General features: G+C 42.3%; 1 protein-coding gene across 7 annotated transcripts in view; it reads left to right on the top strand.

Annotated features, from left to right (window-relative positions):
* Nucleotides 1-14,156, top strand: part of LOC106580123 (rap guanine nucleotide exchange factor 1) — a 51,358-nt gene extending 37,202 nt beyond the window's left edge. The window contains exons 11-26 of one of the 7 annotated variants that reach the window (XM_014160818.2): nucleotides 1,768-1,926; nucleotides 3,060-3,314; nucleotides 3,674-3,766; nucleotides 6,110-6,186; nucleotides 6,376-6,481; nucleotides 6,969-7,044; nucleotides 7,393-7,477; nucleotides 8,363-8,455; nucleotides 8,740-8,925; nucleotides 9,149-9,233; nucleotides 9,325-9,419; nucleotides 9,570-9,648; nucleotides 9,770-9,871; nucleotides 10,020-10,117; nucleotides 10,275-10,403; nucleotides 11,968-14,156. In XM_014160818.2, coding sequence (XP_014016293.2) covers nucleotides 1,768-1,926; nucleotides 3,060-3,314; nucleotides 3,674-3,766; nucleotides 6,110-6,186; nucleotides 6,376-6,481; nucleotides 6,969-7,044; nucleotides 7,393-7,477; nucleotides 8,363-8,455; nucleotides 8,740-8,925; nucleotides 9,149-9,233; nucleotides 9,325-9,419; nucleotides 9,570-9,648; nucleotides 9,770-9,871; nucleotides 10,020-10,117; nucleotides 10,275-10,403; nucleotides 11,968-12,118 — 1,869 coding nt within the window. In that variant the 3' untranslated portion in view covers nucleotides 12,119-14,156. The remainder of the gene's footprint in view (nucleotides 1-1,767; nucleotides 1,927-3,059; nucleotides 3,315-3,673; nucleotides 3,767-6,109; nucleotides 6,187-6,375; nucleotides 6,482-6,968; nucleotides 7,045-7,392; nucleotides 7,478-8,362; nucleotides 8,456-8,739; nucleotides 8,926-9,148; nucleotides 9,234-9,324; nucleotides 9,420-9,569; nucleotides 9,649-9,769; nucleotides 9,872-10,019; nucleotides 10,118-10,274; nucleotides 10,404-11,967) is intronic. The other 6 variants (XM_014160820.2, XM_014160819.2, XM_045702958.1 and 3 more) reach the window with 6 other exon arrangements.
* Nucleotides 14,157-22,386: the final 8,230 nt, after the last annotated feature.

Here is a 22,386-nt window from a genome sequence, read left to right on the forward strand (position 1 = left end):
CTACAGCCCAACGGCTCACCTCACACACTGAAGCCACACCGAGGCCTCACACCCACCAGTAGCACAGCGTACAGTACACCAGCCCACCCTGTACATGCACATCCATCGCTTACTATGCCTTTTGGCCCAATGCATATACATTTAAAGTAACTAATTTTCTCATGATATATTGTTCCAAGTCTGTAAGATTGAGTGGCGAGTGAGTCCAGAATGTTTTCTCCCATGCATATATAATGGAGGAAGAAAAGCAGGGTGAATTGAAAGTCCTGAACATCCAAATGACAAGCGATGCTGCAGAGCCCTTGGTAGTGGTAACACATCTCCCAACACTACTTCTATACATAAAAATCAATTTAAATGCTTTTTCGGCATCAGATTTACAATCGGTTCTATGGTAGAAGTGAAATTGCTACGATATCTGTCACAGGGGGGAAAAAGTACCCGATGGCACAAGACGATTTGGCCTTTTGTACAGACTAGTTCATCACCCTCCATGACGTCCCATCTTACATCCCACCACAAGGCTTGTCTTCGATTTCATCATTTTTGCTATTGTTGTGATCGTTTGAGACCACTGCAAGGCTGTAGTAGTTCACTTCCCATGTTCATTTTAATGCCACTATCTCCGTACCAGACATTCATGGTTTGAAAAAGTAATTGATATAAATGAGGAAATCCGTGCTCAAGGTTTATCCACGATTTACAAATCTTTTTTTTACACACCGTATCTAAAGCAGATCAAAATGTGAGAAACATTTCTGCACGTTCTTTTGTTTGGTCTTCGGGATTACTGCAGCCGAGTACATATTGGGTGTAGATTAAGACTGGTCACATCCCAGAAATCTCTCTGTAGCAGGGAAAGAAAACAAGGATTGGTTTGAAGCTATAGATGTAGGGAGGGCGAGGAAAGGGTGTTTTGTGTTTCATGTAATGAAAAAGTTGTTTCTGGGCTGGCTGTTAAATCATGTCCACTGGGTGTACTTTCTGATTGCCGGAATGAATAGACTTCTCCCTGAGCAGAAAGTCCACCTACAACTGGTCCAAAAGCTGAGAAAGTAGCTAGTTATGTACGTTTAGGCCAGTCACCTGCTTTGCACAGTATGTAGGCATAGCTTGAATTGCAACAGTAGTTTGTAAATTATATACACAATATATAGGATATGGAATCCGAGCTAAAGTATTTTAAATTGCTGTCGAGTACCCAGCCGAGCCAAAATTGTGTGGTGGATGAATCTCATTCAGGCCTAGCTCTCTCTGGTAAAGCATGTGGTGTTGCTCACTGTCGACTACATGTGGTCTCGGGTCTGAAATGTCCATTCCCTCCCTAACTCACAGCAATTGTCATGTATGAGATGGAGAACTTTTCTACGTTTTCCCTTTTGCCATGACGTTGTGTTCAAATTTTGCATTTGATTTACTGTCCAATCTCTTCCGTTTTCTGTTGTTGCTTATTTTCCATTGCACTCATCAAATCTCATTCCTTTTTTTTTCTTTCTGGAAAGCCCACTCTCCATCAGAGCGATTCGTAATACTGAGGTAACCGTAGAATATTAGCGAACGCTTAGGACTAGTGTGACTCTACTTTAACGCTTTGTCTGCTGTAACAGTATTTTAGTCCATCAAGCCTCTTCTTTCCTGCTGCTTCTATTGTGTGCTTAACTATCTGCGTAAACCTATGTCTTCTTCCGCTAACTAACATCTCCCACTGCACTTTATCTCTGCTCCTCTCTCTCTCTCTACTTTCTCCCCCCCCCCCCTCCCTTCCAGGCCTCCCACTCTGCGTCTCCCTCTTCCTCGTCCTCATCCTCTCTCTCCTGCCACCTCCAGCAGTCGCAGGCTGCGGTGGTGGAGGAGGTGGGGTCTGCGCTCAGCATGTCCGTCTCTAACTCCTTCCTGAGCCGCCAGGCCTCCCTGACCACCCCCGTGGTGAGTGACACTCAATGGGCCTGTCTGCCTGTCTGTCTCTCTATATCTGCTTCTCTGCTCACTCTCTACAGCAGACTTGACTTCAAATAGTATTTTTCTTTCTATGACTTTCTATATTTGAACTTTATTTAACCAGGCAAGTCAGGGCTAAAGTGCGATGCTAAATAAGAAGAAAGGGGAAGTTTCATTGAACCTGTCTAGTGTAGAGATGGGACTATCTCTCTACATGATCTGGCTCTATGCTGCCTGGAGAGTGGTGTACTCCACTCGTCCCACTGCGCCAGGCAACCTGGATCGAGTGCAGAAAAACCAATACTAGTTGAACCCTGGTCTGCTCCGCTTCAGACTCCGCTCCTGCTTTAGAACTAATAATCCAGCGAGTTCATTTATTAGCCTTTGTACACGACGTGTTCGGCTGCTAATAAGGGAGTATCTTGGCCCAAAAAAATACGCGCACACTGACAAACCAACTTTCATTCTTCACTCTCTGCCAGACCTCTCAATGTTTACACACTCCTAATGACAATCGTTGTCAGAGAGAAAGGATGCACTTAACATGTGTTTTTTCATCCAGCGTTTGTGAAATGTGGCACATGCAAAGCATACAGATCAAAGATGATTCAGACCAGTATGAGTATTACAGTTATTTGAATCAACTGATGTCATTCCTTTTTAAAACTGGCTCGTGAACCCAATCCGTGATTATTAAAGTATACAAGCCTATCAAAATGCATGTTCACTACTTTTCTGCCTAATGATGTAATTTTGGCGCAATGATGAGGATGATTGACTTGTTCTTCCTGAAGAACGGTATATCCTTGTTGCAATTAAACCCATATGCATGGGATATTCAACAGATATTACAACAGACTTACAACAAGCACATTTTGTGAAAATGTCATTTTGAAGAGACTGAGTTGGAATAGGAATTCTAGCCACTGACTAACCAGTCATATACACAATATAGCCTACAGTCATATTGTTTTCAAATGGCAAGAATGCCAATGCTTCTTTCTTCAATTATTCCTTTTTTTTTCTTCACATTTTTACACTCTAACCTTTTACATCTCTCGAATAGGTTTGAACTTAATCTCTCTTTCTCTTTCCCTCTTTTCTCGCCCTCGCTCACTCAGCATAAGACAATTCTCCGGTCCTATTCTCAGGACTTTGCGCCTCTCTGCCAGTCTTCCATTCCATATCTCCTCTCATCTGTCTCTTCCCACTCTCCCATTGTCCACCAATCGCAGAGCATGGACCTAGCTGCCCCGGGCACTGGCAGCCCTGACCCTGTGCTGGTGGCCAACGGCTCACTGGACAGCTCTGGTGGCTCTCTTGCAGTCTGCCTTCCCACTGACTCTTCTTTCTCTGACACTCGTCAAACCTCTTTGGTGAGCCCTAGCTGTGTGTTGTGACAAGTGTTTGACAATGTGATTGTCTATGAAGCATTCGATTGGGGGGGGCAGATCTGGAGTAGGTTCTAAACATTGTTTCAATGTCAGGAACGTGATGTTCTTGTCCTTGAAAATAGGCCAAGCCTTAAGTTAAAAAACAGGCTGTAGCCCTATGTATGCTGTGGTGATTTGGAACTATTGGTTCTTAGTGGTTTCACTTGAGATGATATAGCTACTTGTTTGTTTTGTCCGGTTTTGTCCAGCTTTCGCATTCGTAGTACCTTTTTTTTTTTAAACACATTTGCTTTTTCCTGGCATCTGTCATTCTCTTTGCTGTCCTCCTTTTTCCTCCGTAGAGTGAAAGCGCTAATGAGGAAGTCGGGGAGGGAGAGTACGTCAATCTGTACTCATCCAGCCAAGCCAAAGGAGACGGGCCGCTCTCCCGCCGAGTAAGTAGCGTAGCCTTAGAAGAGAGAGGCGGCATGAGAAAAAGAAGAGAGCGGAGAGAGCGGGGTGCTTTCACCAACACAGTGCACCATGACTGACAACGGACCTCACAATCTAACCCCATTTTGAACTCGACTTTGACTTCTCAGGGTTCACCGTCTCTTCGACCGCTTGACATGCCCTGCTTCGCTGACTGTCATTACATTACCATGGGTTGTCCTCCTTTTCCAAAACCCCCTCTGCCACTGGACTGTCCCCATGTCCTACTATAACCTCAAAGGACACCAAAGTCACCTCCTGTCATTGTCTGAATGAGGGTTTGTCTCCAAGTCACAGTGAGACATTTTATCACGTTCACAGACTTGACATTTGGCCGTTAAAGCCCCCGGGGGTTGTCCCCGACCGTTGGGTCAGGTCCAGATCGCATTAATGCCTTTGTGTTTAGTCCCTGTACTTAACTTCTTCCATCAGGCTTTTTATCAGGGATGATATAATCCAATAAAATGACTAATCACCCAGTTTATTTCTTAAGTCATTCTCACTCAGTTCTCCCCACATAAAAAAAAATACTGGCCTCTTAGAGCATCTCCTTTTGGGTTGGAGATGGGTGTACGTACAGTGCCTTCAGGAATGATTCACACCCCTTGACTTTTTCCACATTTTGTTGTGTTACAGCCTGAATTTAAAATTGATTAAATTCAGATTTTATCACTGGCCTACACACAATTACCCATAATGTCAGAGTGGAATCATGTTTTTTCCAAAAGTCATTAAAAAAGAAAAGCTGAAATGTCTTGAGTCAATAAGTATTCAACCCCTTATTGTTATGGCAAGGCTAAATAAATTCTGGAGTAAAAATGTTCTTAACAAGTCTCAATACACAACATAATAGACCGTCACTCCAAAGATACAGGCGTCCTTCCTAACTCAGTTGCCAGAGAGGAAAGAAACCCCTCAGGGATTTCACCATGAGGCCAATTGTGACTTTAAAACGGTTAGAGTTTAATGGCTGTAATAGGAGAACTGAGGATGGATCAACAACATTGTAGTTACTCCACAATATTAACCTAATTGACAGAGTGAAAAGAAGGAAGCCTGTACAGAAGAAAAAATATTTCAACAAGTTTATAACAAGACACTAAAGTAATACTGCAAAGAATGTGGCAAAGTAATTCACTTTTTGTCCTGAATACAAAGTGTTTTATGTTTAGGGCAAATCCAATACAACACATTACTGAGTACCACTCTCCATATTTTAAAACATAGAGGTTGCTCCATCATGTTATGGGTATGCTTGTAATTGTTAAGGACTGGGGAGTTTTTCAGGATAAAAATAAATGGAATGGAGCTACTCTAACATATTGACTCGGGGTTGAATACTTATCTAACAAAGATATATTAGTGGTTTTATTTTTCATAAATTCTAACATTTGTAAAAAATAAAAAAATAAAAAAAATCTTCCACTTTGACATTACAGAGTATTTTGTATAGCTCATTGACAAACAAATGCAATTTAAATCTATTTTAATCCCACTTTGTAACACAACAAAATTTGGAATAAGTCTAGGGCTGTGAATGCTTTCTGAAGGCACTGTATAGAGCCCCACGGTGGAGGTGTCATAATACCCATAAAACCTAGCAGTCAAACTAGGAAATCGTTCCAATTGTTTTTCCACCATTCATTTTTCCCATAGGGAATTTAAGAAACACTTAAAATAAGGGCTGTGTTTCGTGTAGGCTTACCCTGGCGTGACGTTCCAATAACCATGTCAATCTCTCTTAGAATTTCATTTTTGTGTGGTAAATACAGGTGAATATATTGATAAAAGTCACCTTGTCCTAGAGAGATTTACACAAAAAATATATTTTAGGGGATTTTAGAAACACTTATCAGAAAAATAAAAGGTGGAAAAAAACGATTCGAACCATTGCTCTTACCTGTATATTTACTGTTGCACTATAGAAGTAAGGCTGGAGTTATGCATACAGTATTTGATAATGATAGTGTGTGTGAACTACCATTGCCTGTTTTACTCAAACCTGACTGAACAACTCACTGAATACTAAGTTGCTTAAACAGCGTAACGTACGATCACATCTACCTAACTAAGAAAGCTTTTTCACCTTTTAACATGACCTCAGGGTCATGTTCATTAGGCACCAAACAGAAGACCATGTACTGAAACAGGGATAGAAATGTCCAATGAGAATCTCACATTTTAGTTTTCCACTTCAAAACATTTCCAAATGTTTTCCATTGCATGCCCTAATGAACAAGAACTCAGGCTGCTGGATTCGGTGCGAGACCTGTCCCTGTCCTAACTACGTTGTGTGTCATTGTCAGGACTCATCCGCCATAGATGACTCACTGGAGGACACTGCCTCAGAGAACCCACTGTGCAAGGACACGTGCAATGACAGGTAAGTGCCCATGCCATGACGGACTGTCTCTTCTGTTAGTTCATCATTCTCCATTGTTCCTACTCTCAATTGACAATAGGAAGGATTTGGCAATTTAACAAGTGAACCTATAATGATTTTGATATTGCATCTTAAATCACCCTCCACCCCCTCCCCCTTTTCGTTATAATCTTTTTTTCTCTCTCTCAGCCGAAGGCAAAAGTCCTCAGAAGAAGGGCCGAGTAGCGAGGAGACAGATGAACTTTCCCTCGTCGATCACATGGAGATCATGTCCCGGATAACACTAAAGCAGGAGGTAAACGTGCTTCTTAGTTTCTACTATTGAGGGTCAGTCCATTTTACCTCGAGGCTCTTTCAGCTCCATCCGTTTATAATCACAGGAAAGGCCTCTTTCTACGAGATACTTCATAGGAATCTACAAGAAGGATACTCATAATACTAAATAAGCCTCCACCCCAAAGCTGCTTACAGAGAGCTTGTCCTCTGCTACCCCATGCCTCTGTAACTCAATGTTACAATCTCACAGTAGATGATAAGTATGTGATTATCGGCGAAAAGCTAGAGTTGGCAAGGTCAGACCAGCTTTAGTAGAGCATATCTCCTTATAGATAACCCTCTCACGGCTAACAAGTCTGGCTTTTCAAAACATATTTTTCTATATTGTCGGTACGGTTTAATCAGGATAGTCACTCGTAGGGCTACACTGGGACTCATCACGGAGTCAACGCTTAGGCTAATCCTCTCTCCCCGTACAACTTTTTCATCTGTCCGTGTGATACCAGAGCGACGACGGTCCAGATGTCCGAGCCGGATCGGGGGATATTTTATTAGTCCACGCCACAGAAACAGACCGCAAAGGTATGTATGACCTCCGTAGCGTACACGCACAAACACACGCACACACACATCCCCCAGAGGAGACTAGTACATGTGGTCTGTGTCCACTCAGTAGGGCGGGTCTCTCCCCACCCTCCTACTTCTATACCTCATAATTACTGGATTCAACAGAACTGTATGTCGTGCTTCTGTATGCCAATGTTTTTTGATGTTTTGATGTTTATTTTGTGATGACCTACCGAAGTTGAATGTGTTACTGTCAATAATACGTATTTTTCCGTAATAGACCCAGACTTTCCTTCCTTCGGATGGGAGCTCTTGACAAACGAGAGGATATTTAGTGATCTCCTGTGGGGTCTTCTTTTCCAGATCTTGTCTTGTACTGTGAGGCTTTCCTGACGACGTACAGAACGTTTATAACCCCCGAGGACCTCATCAAAAAGCTGCACTGCAGATATCCTTTCCATACTTCACATTCACATGTCGTCCAAGGGTCACCCACCAAAAAAAGGCTTCAGAAAAAGTGTTCTGTGACCCAGGAAACGAAACTGCCTCGTTTCAACATCATTACGTACATCATTTTATGAATATGAACACTGTGTGGGTTAAAAGTTGCACATTAATTACATATTATAAATAAAAGGTACAGTTTTGAAATCATAGCGCATTTTGGGTAATTTCCCCTAGTTGAGGTTGCCATGTTACACCTTGGTTACAATTGTTGCACATGTTCCGTTGTCCATGCTTGCAGAAAGCAACTTATGTACTGGACCGGAGAAATTCCGAAATAATACGAGATAAGAAGCTGTTCGACGGTGATAGATTTTTCTCAGATGTCAGAACAACGCTTTATGTAGCTGTCAGGACCTTGAATGTTTTGAGAGCTGTGTTACCTAGCAAACGTTGTGCGGCCTTTAGTTTAGCTAGCAGTCATAAGCAATGATGGCCCTTGTTATGCTAAGTACAGCTGCTAAAACATCTTATATTAACTAAGAACCACTGTACATGCTTAATACATATTTCCTCATTTCGAGGGTTCACCTGGATCAGTGATGGACCGGTAACGTGTAGCTTGACCTTATGCAAGGATGAACACACAAATGAATGTGCAACTTTGACACGTTTTGAACCACAGCATTCATATTCATAACATTATCTATGTAGAGAAGAAACAGATTTTTGGTGGCTTGCCCTTGACTAATGTGGACAGAGAGAGCTTCCTTCAACAAAGCCTGCTTGGTTGAGATAATAGGGAATGGGAAGCAAAATCCTTACGATAGACATAAACACTGAATACTGTAAGATTGGAGACTGTTTGTTTCGCTTAACCCCTCCACACATACACCAGATTTAGTCACAGCCCAGACACCTTCAAGAAGAGAGTCAGCAAAAACACCTTCTTCGTTCTGGTCCGTGTGGTGGACGAGCTGTGGTGAGTTCCCTAGGCTGTCATTTGACTAGAAAACTGTCTATCAAAAACCTACACTCTGCAAAGACCATTTTTCATGTCCTACAATGTCGGTGCAGACTTAAATGATTCTTATTCGCATTTCCTTTTGCAAAAGGGGGGAGGGCTTAACTGGTCATGATTCACTTTCAATTAAACGCCTCGTGTCTTTTTCCTGTCTTTTTTTTCTCCTTCACCACCACTCTCATTCCCCTCTCTCATCCGTCCGTTCCCTCGGCTTTGGAACTGTGTGTATGTGTGTGTGTCAGTCTGGTGGAGATGACGGAGGACATCCTGAAGCAGCTGATGGACCTGGTGTTCAGGCTGGTGTGTAACGGCGAGCTGAGCCTGGCCCGCGTGCTCCGCAAGAACATCCTGGACAAGGTGGAGCAGAGGAAGTTGCTACGCTACACCAACTCCCTTAAACCACTGGCCGCGCGAGGTGTCGCTGCCAGGTAGGCCCGCCCGCCCACAATTAGTGAAGGAGAATACTGTGACAGCTAAAACCTAGCATTTTGTATTGTTTCAGAGAAAGTTACCATTTACAAATGTTCAGCTCCGCAACAGTAACAGAATTCTGTGGTGTTTTCTGAACATCAATGTATCACAGTGTCTAGTTCTAACTCTGGCCATATTTACTTTTTTGTTGTCGTCGTCGTCCCCCGTGTACGACTTCAGACCAGGGACCCTGCATGATTTCCGCAGTCACGAGATTGCTGACCAGCTAACTCTCCTGGACGCGGAGCTCTTCTACAAAATTGAGGTAACGCATCCAAGCATGTCCTTCTCCTCCTGCATATGATTCCCCGCTCTAAAAAGTCCTTATTCGTGTGACTCTGTCTCCCTCTACACAGATCCCTGAGGTGTTGCTTTGGGCTAAGGAGCAGAACGAGGAAAAGAGTCCCAACCTCACACAATTCACAGAGCACTTTAACAACATGTCATACTGGTAAGCCTGAGCCCCAAATCTTAACTTAGTCACCACAGTGCTTCTCTTCGTCCCTGCAGCACTTCACTGCCCTCTCCGATAGGAAAGCAGCCAGGTCTGGAGAACGTGATGACAAACTGATGCATCTCTACTCCTTCGTATCTCCCTCAGGGTCCGCTCCATAATCATTCTGCAGGAGAAAGCCCAGGACCGAGAAAAGCTCCTCCTTAAATTCATCAAAATAATGAAGGTATACCTGTTTGAAATGTGGATACTTAAGAATGGGCAAACAGTGGTATTGGGAGGGTTTGTTGAAAAAGCAACAAATTCTCAAGTGCATTTTAAGATGGTTTCCCTTCACTGTCTTGCAGCACTTACGGAAGCTAAATAATTTCAACTCGTATTTGGCAATATTATCTGCCTTGGATTCAGCTCCCATCCGAAGACTGGAATGGCAGAAAACAACCTCAGAGGTGAGTTGGACTGTGTTGTCTAATAGATGTCCAAAGATTGCTCTGGAACATTTGGTTTATTGTTAATCTTTCCTTCCTCTAAGATTAAATCTCTACATGTGTTGTGTTTGAGGTTAACATGGCTGTCACTGTTCTGTTCTGTTTGCAGGGCCTAGAGGAATACTGCACGTTGATAGACAGTTCCTCGTCGTTCCGGGCCTACCGAGCGGCACTGGCAGACGTGGAGCCCCCATGTATACCATATCTGTAAGTCAAACTGCCGGGTTGCAAGATGTATGCAATTTGTTGTCGCAAGTGACACAAATGTATTTGCACGTCTCCGATATGTATTGCTTACTGTGTATTTCTCGTCTTTATTGTACTGACTGTTTCTTGTTTTGTTTATTTCCCACACGACACATAGGGGACTTATCCTCCAGGACTTAACCTTTGTCCATCTGGGCAACCCTGACCTCATCAACGGGAAGGTCAACTTCTCAAAGCGCTGGCAGCAGTTCAATATCCTGGACAGCATGAGGCGCTTCCAGCAAGTGTACGTATATAGTGGCCAACAGATCTGGGAGAACTCTATTTTCAACTATTCCTTGTGGAAAGTAACTATTTTTCCAGGGGAACAAATATTTACTTTGGAGGTGACTACAACTATTTGAATACAGATCCCAAAAAAGTACTACATTTTCAAACTATTTGAAGCTCAGGAAGTAACTACTTTTCAAAACTATTTGAATACAGATCTCAGGAAGTAACTACTTTTCAAAACTATTTGAATACAGATCTCAGGAAGTGACTACTTTTCAAAACTATTTGAATACAGATCTCAGGAGGTAACTACTTTTCTGAAACTGTTGGATTGGCTGCTTTCAACTAATGACAGGGCTGTATCTGGAACTGCATGCTAAAGAAAGAAATAGAATGAAGAGAGGACACAATCCCCTATACTATTCCAGTTTATCTGACAGTCATATTTCATCTGCACAATACATTTTCTAAATGTCCATTCTCCTGAATGTCCATTGCCCAATGTGTACATAATCAAGTCAAACCAATTGACCAATTATATTTTATACAGGTAAGTATAAATGCGTTGTGACGCTCAACTACTACATGACTCTTTGAACATGCCACTGAAAAGGTTGAAAGCAGCAATTAATTTTATAATTACAAGCCATTTGCAAACAGCAAGTTGGATGCTTAGCAAAAAAAAATGTGAACCTTTTTGTCCATCTGAGGGTAAGTGTTCTTGTTTCAAACACACACACACACACTACACCATCTTTAAAGGGATTTTCCATCTACCTTGACTGTAGTTGATTCAATAAGGCAGTTTTTGAGCAACATTTTATTAGCATGTTACATGATACTTTGGTAATTGCATTTTAATTGCATAGCAATGAGCTGAGTTTTTGTTTCTTCTGTACACAGGAAAAGTAGCTGTTCCTTATTCCACTTATTCCACTGCATTATTATGCAATTATAGAGCAATTTCCAAAATCCTATGTAATAACAATGTTGCTATTATAATAATCACAAAGTTACTACACATGTATTATAACTTGATAACAAGTGCTACTTATGTATCACTCATTAGGAAAATATATTTGTTAGTAATTTTGAAGCTGTAAAGGTTATCTACTCTATTGTTGAGATTATTTTAATTCTAGGCTATAGAGCCCTCAAACTATGTGCTTATGATCATATATTTACACTAATTCAACTAACTTGTAGTTTTTTTGTTGTTCATCGAATATTTGGCAGCCATCAAATAAATATATATTCAAATACCTTCAAATATTATTTAGTTTTCTGAGACCTGTATTTATTTGAAAATCCAAGAAAATAGTTGCCTTTTAGTTGAAACTCTATATAAACTATATTTGACTACCGTAAGTATTTGAAAAGTTGGTATTTTCAAATAAACTTCAAAATATAACTATTTTCTGCCCAGGTCTGGTGGCCAATCTGTCCGTTGCTGTCATACAGCTTTATGTTCAATGCACTTTTCTTTCTCCCCCGAAAAATGTTTTGGAATTTTAGGATATTTTCCTTGGAATTTCCCACCTTTGCAATGTTTAGATGGTGTTCTCCCTCTCTCCCAGGCATTATGATCTGAAACACAACGACGACATCGTCTCCTTTTTCAATGACTTCAGCGACCACCTGGCAGAGGAGGCTCTGTGGGAGCTGTCTCTAAAGATCAAACCTCGGAACATTACGCGGCGCAAAACAGAGCGCGAAGAGAAGACATAGGAACTTGTCCCGCTGTATTGCACCTTTGGTCATTTTACAAAATCATGGAATTACAAGAGACTACAAACAAGTAGAACTGTGAAGGCAGCTAAAAGACTGTGGATGATTTTTTTATTTTTTTTCTGGACCTCTCAGACTTGGGATTCTCTGTTTGGGATTGCACTCAGTCCGTGTGTGAGTAAAGCCAGTGAGAGAGACACTGTGCAGTGTTGGAAGGCTCGCAAAAAGATTCCTCATGTTCACCTTTGTCACCAACCTCATCCACCCAATGCCATATTATGGGTATGGTCCAAGCATTACAGGATACGCTAGGGGTTGTCCTCTCACAACCCAAGACATTGTCCTGACTAAAACCTTATCATACTGATGTGGGCCATGGGAAACACTGCCCAATGTCACTCAGTTTGGACTTTTTTTATACGGGACTCCAGACCCTTTTTTTGCTGCCACAAACTGTGACGCCGTATCGCCTGACATGGCAGAGAACTGCTATGGGCGGTGCAGAACTTTGAGCAAAGACACTCATCACCTGGGTCTGCTTCTAGACTGGTGGAAAAATTATATATTACTGGTGCACATAAGACATCATTTTGTCATTAAAAAACATGTTTTTTTTTCAAGGAAGTGTTGTATGTATGATACTGTCTGACTGATGCAATGCAGTTTTTGTTTTGTTCTTTAAAAGGATGTGAAAATTATACTTCAGAAATGCGGAGAAGTGATACATGAAGTTCATATACAGTGGGGTCCGGAATTATTGGATCGCTTGATAAAGATGAGCAAAGAAGACTGTATAAAATAAACAACACAAATGCTGAACTATATTGTATATAAATATATTGTGTATAAATTGTCCTGGTACTTGGTAAAGTTCATGATGCCATTGACCTTTAACAAGGGCTCCAGGACCAGTGGAAGCAAAATAGCCCCATAACATCAACGATCTACCACCATATTTTACAGTAGGAATGAGGTATTTTCTGCCTATGCATTTTTCTTTTGAAAGCCAAACTCACTATTGATGTGCATGGCAAATGAGCTCTATTTTCATGTCATCTGACCATAGCAGCGCCTGGACTTTGCTAAACGACATTGGCACTTGGGTTGGAGCCAGTGCTATGGTCATAAGACACGAAAAAGCTCCTTTGGTTTGGCTTTAAAAAGAGCAATGCATATGCAGAAAAGACCTCATCCCTACTGTAGGATATGGCAGTGTATTTTGAAATGATATGGGGCTATTCTGCTTCCACTAGTCGTGACGCCCTTGTTAAGGTCAACGGCGTCATTAACTTTACCAAGTACCAGGACATTTTAGCCAAAAACCTGGTTGCCTTTGCCAGAAGGCTGAAACTTTTCCACAAGTGAATCTTCCAGCAAAACAATAACCCCAAGCACGTTTTAAAAATAATCCAAAAAGAAATGGTTAATTGACCACAAAATCAACATTTTGAACCTCATTGAAAACCTGTGGTTTGAATTGAAGAGGACCGTCTATTAGCGCAGATGAACGATATCAAGCAACTGGAAACATTCTGTATGGAGGAATTATCTAAGATCCCTCCGAATGTGTTCTCCAATTTCATAAAACATTTTAGAACAAGGCTTTGTCGTTATCCTGGCTAGGGGAGGGTTGCTGGAGAATTGAAAACAGGATCCAATACATTTTACCCTTTTTTATTTATTTTATTTATTTTAAACAATCTCTTTCTCTGAAAAATTGTATTAGTATAAAATAATATTTATTTTAGCATTTTTACAGTCTTTTTTGCATATCTTTATCAAGGGATCCAATAATTCCAGACCCCACTGTACTTGCACTTAAAAATCTAATGAACAAAAAAGTGATGTATGTGTCAAGGGAGCTGTACATAGCAGTGAACATTAGAAACATTACAGCAATCAGAAGTGGACCTGGTCGCCATCCCTCTACTGTTTAATCTGGATGGTGAATGAAGGCCTTTTATACAGAACAAAAATATTAACGCAACATGTAAAGTGTTGGTTTCATGAGCTGAAATAAAAGATCCCAGAAATTTTCCATACGCACAAAAAGCTTATTTCTCTCAAATTTTGTGCACACATTTGTTTACATCCCTTTTAGTGAGCATTTCTCCTTTGCCAAGATGATCCATCTACCTGATTGTGTGGTAAATCAAGAAGCTGATTAAACAGCATGATCATTACACAGGTGTACCTTGTGCTAGGGACAATAAAAGGCCACTCTAAAATGTACAGTTTTGTCACCACAGATGGCTCAAGATTGAGGAAGCGTGCAATTGGCATGCTGACTGCAGGAATGTCCACCAGAGCTGTTGCCAGAGAATTTAATATTAATTTCTCTACCACAAGCCGGCTCCAACGTTGTTTTAGAGAATTTGGCAGTACTTCCAACCAGACTCACAACCGCAGACCCTGTGTAACCACGTCATCCCAGGACCTCCACCTGCGGGATCGTCTGAGACCAACCAGTGGACAGCTGATGAAACTGTGGGTTTGCACAACCATGAACCGTCTCAGGGAAGCTCATCTGTGTGCTCGTCATCCTCACCAGGGTCTTGTCCTGACTGCAGTTTGGCGTCATAACCAACTTCAGTAGACAAATGCTCACCTTCAATGGCCATTAGCATGCTGGAGAAGTGTGCTCTTCACGGATACATCCCGGTTTCAACTGTACCGGGCAGATGTGTGGGCGAGTGGTTTGCTGATCTCAACATTGTGAACAGAGTGCCCCATGGTGGGGTTATGGTATGGGCAGGTATAAGCTACGGACAATGAACACAATTGCATTTTATCAATGGCAATTTCAATGCACAGAGATACCGTGACGAGACCCTGAGGTCCATTGTCGTGCCTTTCATCCGCCGCCATCACCTCATGTTTCAACATAACGCACGGCCACATGTCGCAAGGATCTGTACACAATTCCTGGAAGCTGAAAATGTCCCAGTTCTTCCATGGCCTGCATACTCACTAAATGTCACCCGTTGAGCATGTTTGAGATGCTCTGGATCAGTGTATGACAGCGTTTTCCAGTTCCCGCCAATATCCAGTAACTTCGCACAGCCATTGAGTGGGACAACATTCCACAGGCCACAAGCAACAGCCTGATCAACTCTATGCAAAGGAGATGTGTCGCGCTGCACACCAGGTATTGACTGGTTTTCTGATCAACGCCCCTACATATTATGTTAAGGTATCTGAGACCAACAGATGCATATCTGCATTCCCAGTCGTGAAATCCATAGATTAAGGCCTATTGTCTGCTTTCCTTATTTGAACTGTAACTCAGTAAAATCTTTGAAGTTGTTTCATGTTGCGTTTATGTTTTTCTTCAGTGTATATCGCAAATACAAGATGGCACATTAGCTCCATTATCCCTTGACATAATCAACCCTACCAGACCACACAGATCCCTGTGCAAATAAATAAAACTTGCAGTATTTCTTCATGTTCTGTTGGCATTATTTCTTCTCCCCGCCATAGTCATACCATGCATGTTATCAAGTAAGCATAGAATGAATGGAGGGTCAATGGAGGTTTTCCTTATGAATAAAACATACAGTCCCAGTCAAAAGTTTGGACACACTTAATCATTCAAGAGTTTTTCTTTATTTTACTATTTTCTACATTGTAGAATAATAGTGAAGACGTCAAAACTATGAAATAACACACATGGAATCATGTAGTAACCAAAAAAGTGTTAAACAAATCAACATATATATTGAGATTATTCAAAGTAGCCACCCTTTGCCTTAATGACAGCTTTGCACACACTTGGCATTCTCTCAACCAGCTTCATCAGGAATGCTTTTCCAACAGTCTTGGCTGCTTTTCCTTTACTCTGCGGTCCAACTCATCCCAAACCATCTCAATTGGGTTGAGGTTGGGTGATTGTGTAGGCCATGTCATCTGATGCAGTGCTCCATCACTCTCCTTTTTGGGCAAATAGCCCTGACACAGCCTGGAGGTGTGTTGGGTCATTGTCCTGTTGAAAAACAAAATGATAGTCCCGCTAAGCACAAACCAGATGGGATGGCGTATCCCTGCAGAATACTGTGGTAGCCATGCTGGTTAAGTATGCCTTGAATTCTAAATAAATCACAGACAGTGTCACCAGTAAAGCACCATCACACCTCCATTCTTCACGGTGGGAACCACGCATGCGGAGATCATCCATTCACCTACTCTGCATCTCACAAAGACATCAGTTGGAACCAAACATCTCAAATTTGGATTTATCAGACCAAAGGACAGATTTCCACCGATCTGTCCATTGCTCGTGTTTCTTGGCCCAAGCAAGTCTCTTTCTTCTTATTAGTGTCCTTTTAGTAGTGGTTTCTTTGCAGAAATTCAACCACGAAGGCCTGATTCACGCAGTCTCCTCTGAACAGTTGGTGTTGAGATGCCTGTTACATGAACTCTGTGAAGCATTTATTTGGGCTGCAATCTGAGGTGCAGTTAGCTAATGAACTTATCCTCTGCAGCAGAGCTAACTCTAGGTCTTCCTTTCCTGTGTCGGTCCTTATGAGAGAGCCAGTTTCATCATAGCACTTGATGGTTTTTGCGACTGCACTTGAAGAAACTTTAAAAGTTCTTGAAATTGTCCCGATTGACTGACCTTCATGTCTTCTTAACCAGAATGGCGACCACAGCATTCTGCAGGGATACGCCATCCCATCTGGTTTGCACTTAATGGGACTATCATTTTGTTTTTCAACTGGACATTGACCCAACACACCTCATGCCAACAGTCTTCTCTTTGCTTATTTGAGCTGTTCTTGCCATAATATGGACTTGGTATTTTACCAAATAGGGCTATCTTCTGTATACCACCCTTACCTTGTCACAACACAACTGATTGTCTCAAACGCATTAAGAAGGAAAGAAATTCCACAAATGAACAAGGCACACCTGTTAATTGAAATGCATTCCAGGTGACTACCTCATGAAGCTGGTTGAGAGAATGCCAACTGTGTGCAAAGATGTCATCAAGGCAAAGGGTAGCTACTTTGAAAATCTCAAATATAAAATATATTTTGATTTGTTTAACACTTTTTTTTGGTTGCTACATAATTCCATATGTGTAATTTCATAGTTTTGATGTCTTAACTATTATTTTACAATGTAGATGTAGAAAATATAAAAAATAAAGAAAATCCCTGGAATGAGTAGGTGTGTCCAAACTTTGACTGGTACTGTATTTCTAATCAGGCCTTAAATATGACAGTCAGAAGCTCAGTCGGAACATCGGGGGAAAAAATCAGTTCTGCTACATTGGACCATTTTCTCCTCACTTCATTGAAGTGAGCTTTTTGAGTCTTGAATTGATTGCACCCTCTAGCGCTGGCAGTAGCGTTAGAGATTCGGGGTGTCAAATATTGTTGCTATTTTCACAACTGAAATTATGGGTACAGTAGCTAGCGGTGGGGCAAAAGGGCTGGGTTTCGATGAATAAACAAGTTGTGGGTTTGTCGAGGCTTGGCCAATCAGAACGTGCTCCATGGCTAAATATGTGGTTGCTTCAATTTGTGTATTTACGGTATTTTAGGTATTGTGTCGTCATCAACTTCAATTTCAATGTTATTCAGTTTATAGACTAGTTCATTATGTAGTCTGCCCCATATTTGGTAAATATGTTGAACATGTTTGCAGTTCACATTTGTTCTAATTGCATTGCTTCAATACAGAAATACATTGTTAAACACAGGCTATAGCATTCACACTGATATAGCGGCTAGGCCTGCTGTAAATTGCAGTCTAGACATGGACATGCCAAACAGTCAATAATCAAGATTAAATCCAGTAGGCTATTGATAAGGCCTAAAAAATATATTATATAATAATAATTTATCTTGTTCCATTGCACTGTGTGCATACGCAGGCCTGGAGCGTGTCTTTGGTAGTGGGACGAAGGGCGATCTTTAAAAATGGGGATGGATAGCCTACTTGAAAAAATCTAATTTGATTTGTCACATGCGCCGAATACAACAGGTGCAGACCAACAATGCAGTTCAAGAAATAGAGTTAACAAAATATTTACTAAATAAACTAAAGTGAAAAAAATATATACTGTGTATATATGTCAAAAAGTAACATAATAAAATTGAATATATACAATATATACATATATACATATAATATACAGGGGGTACCGAGTCGATATGCGGGGGTACAGGTTAGTCAAGGTAATTTGTAAAGTGACTATGCATAGATAATAAACAGTGAGTAGCAGCAGTGTAAAAACAAAGGAAGGGGTCAATGTAAATAGTCCAGGTGGCCATTTGATTTAATTGTTGAGTAGTCTAATGGCTTGGGGTTGAAGCTGTTAAAGAGCCTCTTGGTCCTAGACTTGGCACTCCGGTACCGCTTGCCGAGCGGTAGCAGAGAGAACAGTCTATGACTTGGGTGACTGGAGTCTTTGACAATTTTTTGGGCCTACCTCTGACACCGCCTAGTATATAGGTCCTGGATGTCAGGAAGCTTGGCCCCAGTGATGTACTGGGCTGTACGCACTACCCTCTGTAGCGCCTTACGGTCAGATGCCGAGCTAACTCAACGGCTAGGAAGTAGCACTTCTGTAGTGAATAAGCTCAAAGTTCATACCAGTTCATACCAGAGCTCACGCCGAGGTTGGCTTAGTTCTGTACTTGACATGTGTGTCCTTCTAACGTAGAGGCTGCAGGCCTCCCGTACTGGAACAACCTGGTTATCTTTTCGTCAAAGGATTATATAGTGGAGAGGGGGAGGGAGGTGTTTCATCGTTTATAACCCCTGTCTCTTCACAGGGTTGGGTTACTGATCGAGCAGGGCACTTTCCTTATGAAAACCCAAATCTCTCATTCGGAAGCTAAAATTACATTTCCGAACTGACATACATCCTCATTACGTTCCCAAGCATATTTCCAACTGGTTTTATTAACAAAATATGTGGTACCTTTCCACATTTGTTTGATGTTCCCAGACTCTATATTTAACACAGGCTATTCAAGTCCTTCAGTAGACTCAGAGAGGGGAAGTGGTAAAAGGTATTTATTGGGGGGGGGTCATAAACCTTACCCACAGGCCAACGTCATGACAGTCCCCCCATGTTGGGTTCAATCTTGCGATTAACCTGCATGTTATAACCCAACATAAAAATGAACGTGGGTTGTCCTAGTTGTGGATCATCGTTGTGGTCCCCATCTGGCGGTCGACCCGGGTAGGGTGTCTGCAAATGAAGAAATCCGCTCCAAGGCTGGGCAGCAGATGTCCAGTTGGTGGTTGCTATTGCAATCCCCCCTCTGGTGGTCAACCAGGGTTGGGTCTCTGCAAATGAAGAAGTCCTTTCCATCGCTCGGCAGCGGATGTCCGGATTGGGATCGCCGTTCCGGACCCGTCGTCTGGTCGTCCAGACTGGAATATCTGGGCAGTAACTTAGGCAGATGTTAACAACGCACACACACTCATGAAATATATCATTACATTCCCCCCCAAATGAGCGGCGTTGTGGCACTAACTGATGGTTGTATGGGGGAGTTGTTTATGGCTCTATCACTTTCTATGTGCCGAAGAAAATGAAACAAAATGAATGAAAGCATAAACAAAACAAAATATAGTTATGCCACCTTAATCATCTAATTGGACTGTATTCTATCTACGTCCATGGTCTTGGCAAAATGACCCTATCATGGCATTGTCTAATGTCATATCTAGGGCTTTCCTAATTTGCGGGGTGGCGCTTCGGGTACTATCCTAAGTTGACAACTATATGATAAGTCTACAGCTGTAAGGCACTAGTTTTGGGCAGTCTACAGGATGACCTATGGACTTCTGGTTAGAAAACTGGTGAGTGCTGTAGAGTCAAAGGCCTAGAAGTAAATGTTCAACTTTACTAAGGCTGGTATTTTGCTTGGACCCTTAAGTGATCCTAGCATAAATCCTAATTGGATGTTCCGTTGTGCATGTGCGCTTACACAATCGCGCATGTCAAGGGAAGAAAACCAAGTATCCTGGCAGATTACAACTTGTTCAGAATGAGTCTGACGTAGTCAGGTAATTTTCAGGTCAATGCCTGGAGGTCAGTCAGAATTGGTGTCAAGGGAGTCTGTAGTAGTTTTCTACAAGTCACTGTGTCTTCCACTATTGTAGCGGCAGTAGGTATGAAGTCAATTTCATAGCTATGTTATCCCCGGAGGAGCTAACCTCACGACAGAAGTACTCTAAGTATTAGACCAGTCGTACGTGGTGTGATCATGGTTCATGACTTCTAATAATTTTCTCCTGGACGGAGGGTTCTATTTATTAGTGGCATGTGTTAACCATTGGAAGAGTGCAATGGAGATTCCCTTCCCCGTGTTGCACTCTGAGTGACTCCTATGTCGCTATTATCAATAGCAATTTAACTTGTGAGGTTACTAATCCTCTTACTGAGTGTTGCTGGACTGACTGTGGTATTGGTACTGGTACTCAAGGGGACCAGTTATCCTACCGATTTATTCTGAAATATTATCTACCGGAACACATGATTGGAGCATATTACTAGTTGTATTGTAGTTGAACCTACACATGGCAAGGAATGATTATTGTTGCCATTTGTTTTGGAGGTGGACAAGTCCATTGGACTTCCTTTACGACCAGTGTGGTACACCTCAGTACTATCTTAGACGTGTTCTAAGATAATCCCCGTCTAGGGGCCTGTCTGCTCCTCACTGTTCTCATAGGGGAGTTTACAACTAGATTTGATTTATGCTCTGGCGGCCTCGTACGGTGTTGTCCGTAGTCTCGACCCCCCCCCACCGGCCTCGATGAGGCTCATCATGGGTCTGGGCTACTATTCCCCCCCTTTGTGTCTCGGGACCCCCCCACCAGCGGGTGGTGTTGGTGTCCGAGGCGCAAACGAAAAGGTCGGACCCTATGTACGAGTTGTCCGTGGCCGCGTTATTATGAGAATGGCTGTAACCTTTCAACCAAATCTCCTGGTGTTTGTGCTTCAACCCCCTCAGTGGCTGTCGAGGTCTGTCAGTCACCACCGCGTCCGCGTGTGGCAACCTCTTCAGTACCTGCAAACTGAGACGAGGATATCGGTCTGCGATATCGCAAAGTGTTTCACCAGTGGGAGTCATCGGGTCAGTTGCTGGACTGACGCCATTAGTGTCATTGTAGGGGGTGACAGTCCCCAACAAAGCAGAAGGTGTATCATCGGAAGCAAAGTGTACTCTGCACATCAATGTTTTTCTTGCTGAGACGGCCGCAGTGCTTGCGGAAGTGTCCGAAGGGCAAGAGAAATTCATCTCAACTACCGTATTGCACGACTGCAAGGAGGAGGGAAGTTGCTCATTCACAGAGACAGCTGGCTCGAAATCATGAAAAGAATGGTCAATCAGATTGGCTGATGGAATGTGTCGAGATATCGTAATATCTCCTTGGATCGGATTCTGCACCAAGATGTTTCTAAACGTCTTTTTCCCAAGGGGTGCTTTCGACAGATACCCCTCGTGAATGACTGCATTGCAGCTAGCGTTAGGGGAAGACAGTGTGGTCAGTGGAGAAGGCACTGTGGCCTGTGACCATACCTGGTTGGTTTTCCAATCCATCAATGGGAGTAACCGATCCATCAAGTCTGCTCCAAGTAGCAGGGTTACAGTTTCGAGGCTGGTAACATACACAGGGTGAACGAGCGATACGTCCTGGAAGTGTAGTTTCAGCATGACTCTCAATGTGAGAGGCGAGGTAGTCTGAGTGACCCCTCGAAGTTTAGTGTCGCATCGTTCCACTTTTAACCAACGTTTAGTTGGCTTCAAAGCCCTTTTGAGATCATCAAACAATGTTTGAGAGATGAGTGATATTGTCGCACCCGAATCAATTAGCGCATGACAAGTTAAGCAGTCCTCCAGGACTGTTTCCAGGTATGGCCGTTTAGATTCGTGGTTAGTGGACATATTCCCCACAAAGTGGAGTGGTCGTTCGCAACGATGTGATTTGCCATTTCTGTTCAAGGTGGAAGCAGATTGACTTTTCCGATTTTGAGTGGGCTTGGCTTTAACGAAGCGTTTGACCTTTTTCTTCTTAACTTTTGTATCAGAGTCTATAGACAGAGCCCGGGGGCTTGTTTCTTGATCAAGCGGGCCCTGGATAGGGTCTTGAATGAGAGCGGGAGAAATTTGAACTTTAACGTCCTTGCTATGGGTGTTAATTCCTGCGGACCTGGTGTCCGGTAATTCCCCGTCTAGTCCTTGTGACTTATCTTTTACCCTTTTCTCAAATTGTTCTCGCTTAAGTTCTTCCCGTAG

Source organism: Salmo salar, chromosome ssa20, assembly GCF_905237065.1.
Source record: "Salmo salar chromosome ssa20, Ssal_v3.1, whole genome shotgun sequence".
In the NCBI taxonomy this organism is placed as follows: Eukaryota; Metazoa; Chordata; class Actinopteri; order Salmoniformes; family Salmonidae; genus Salmo; species Salmo salar.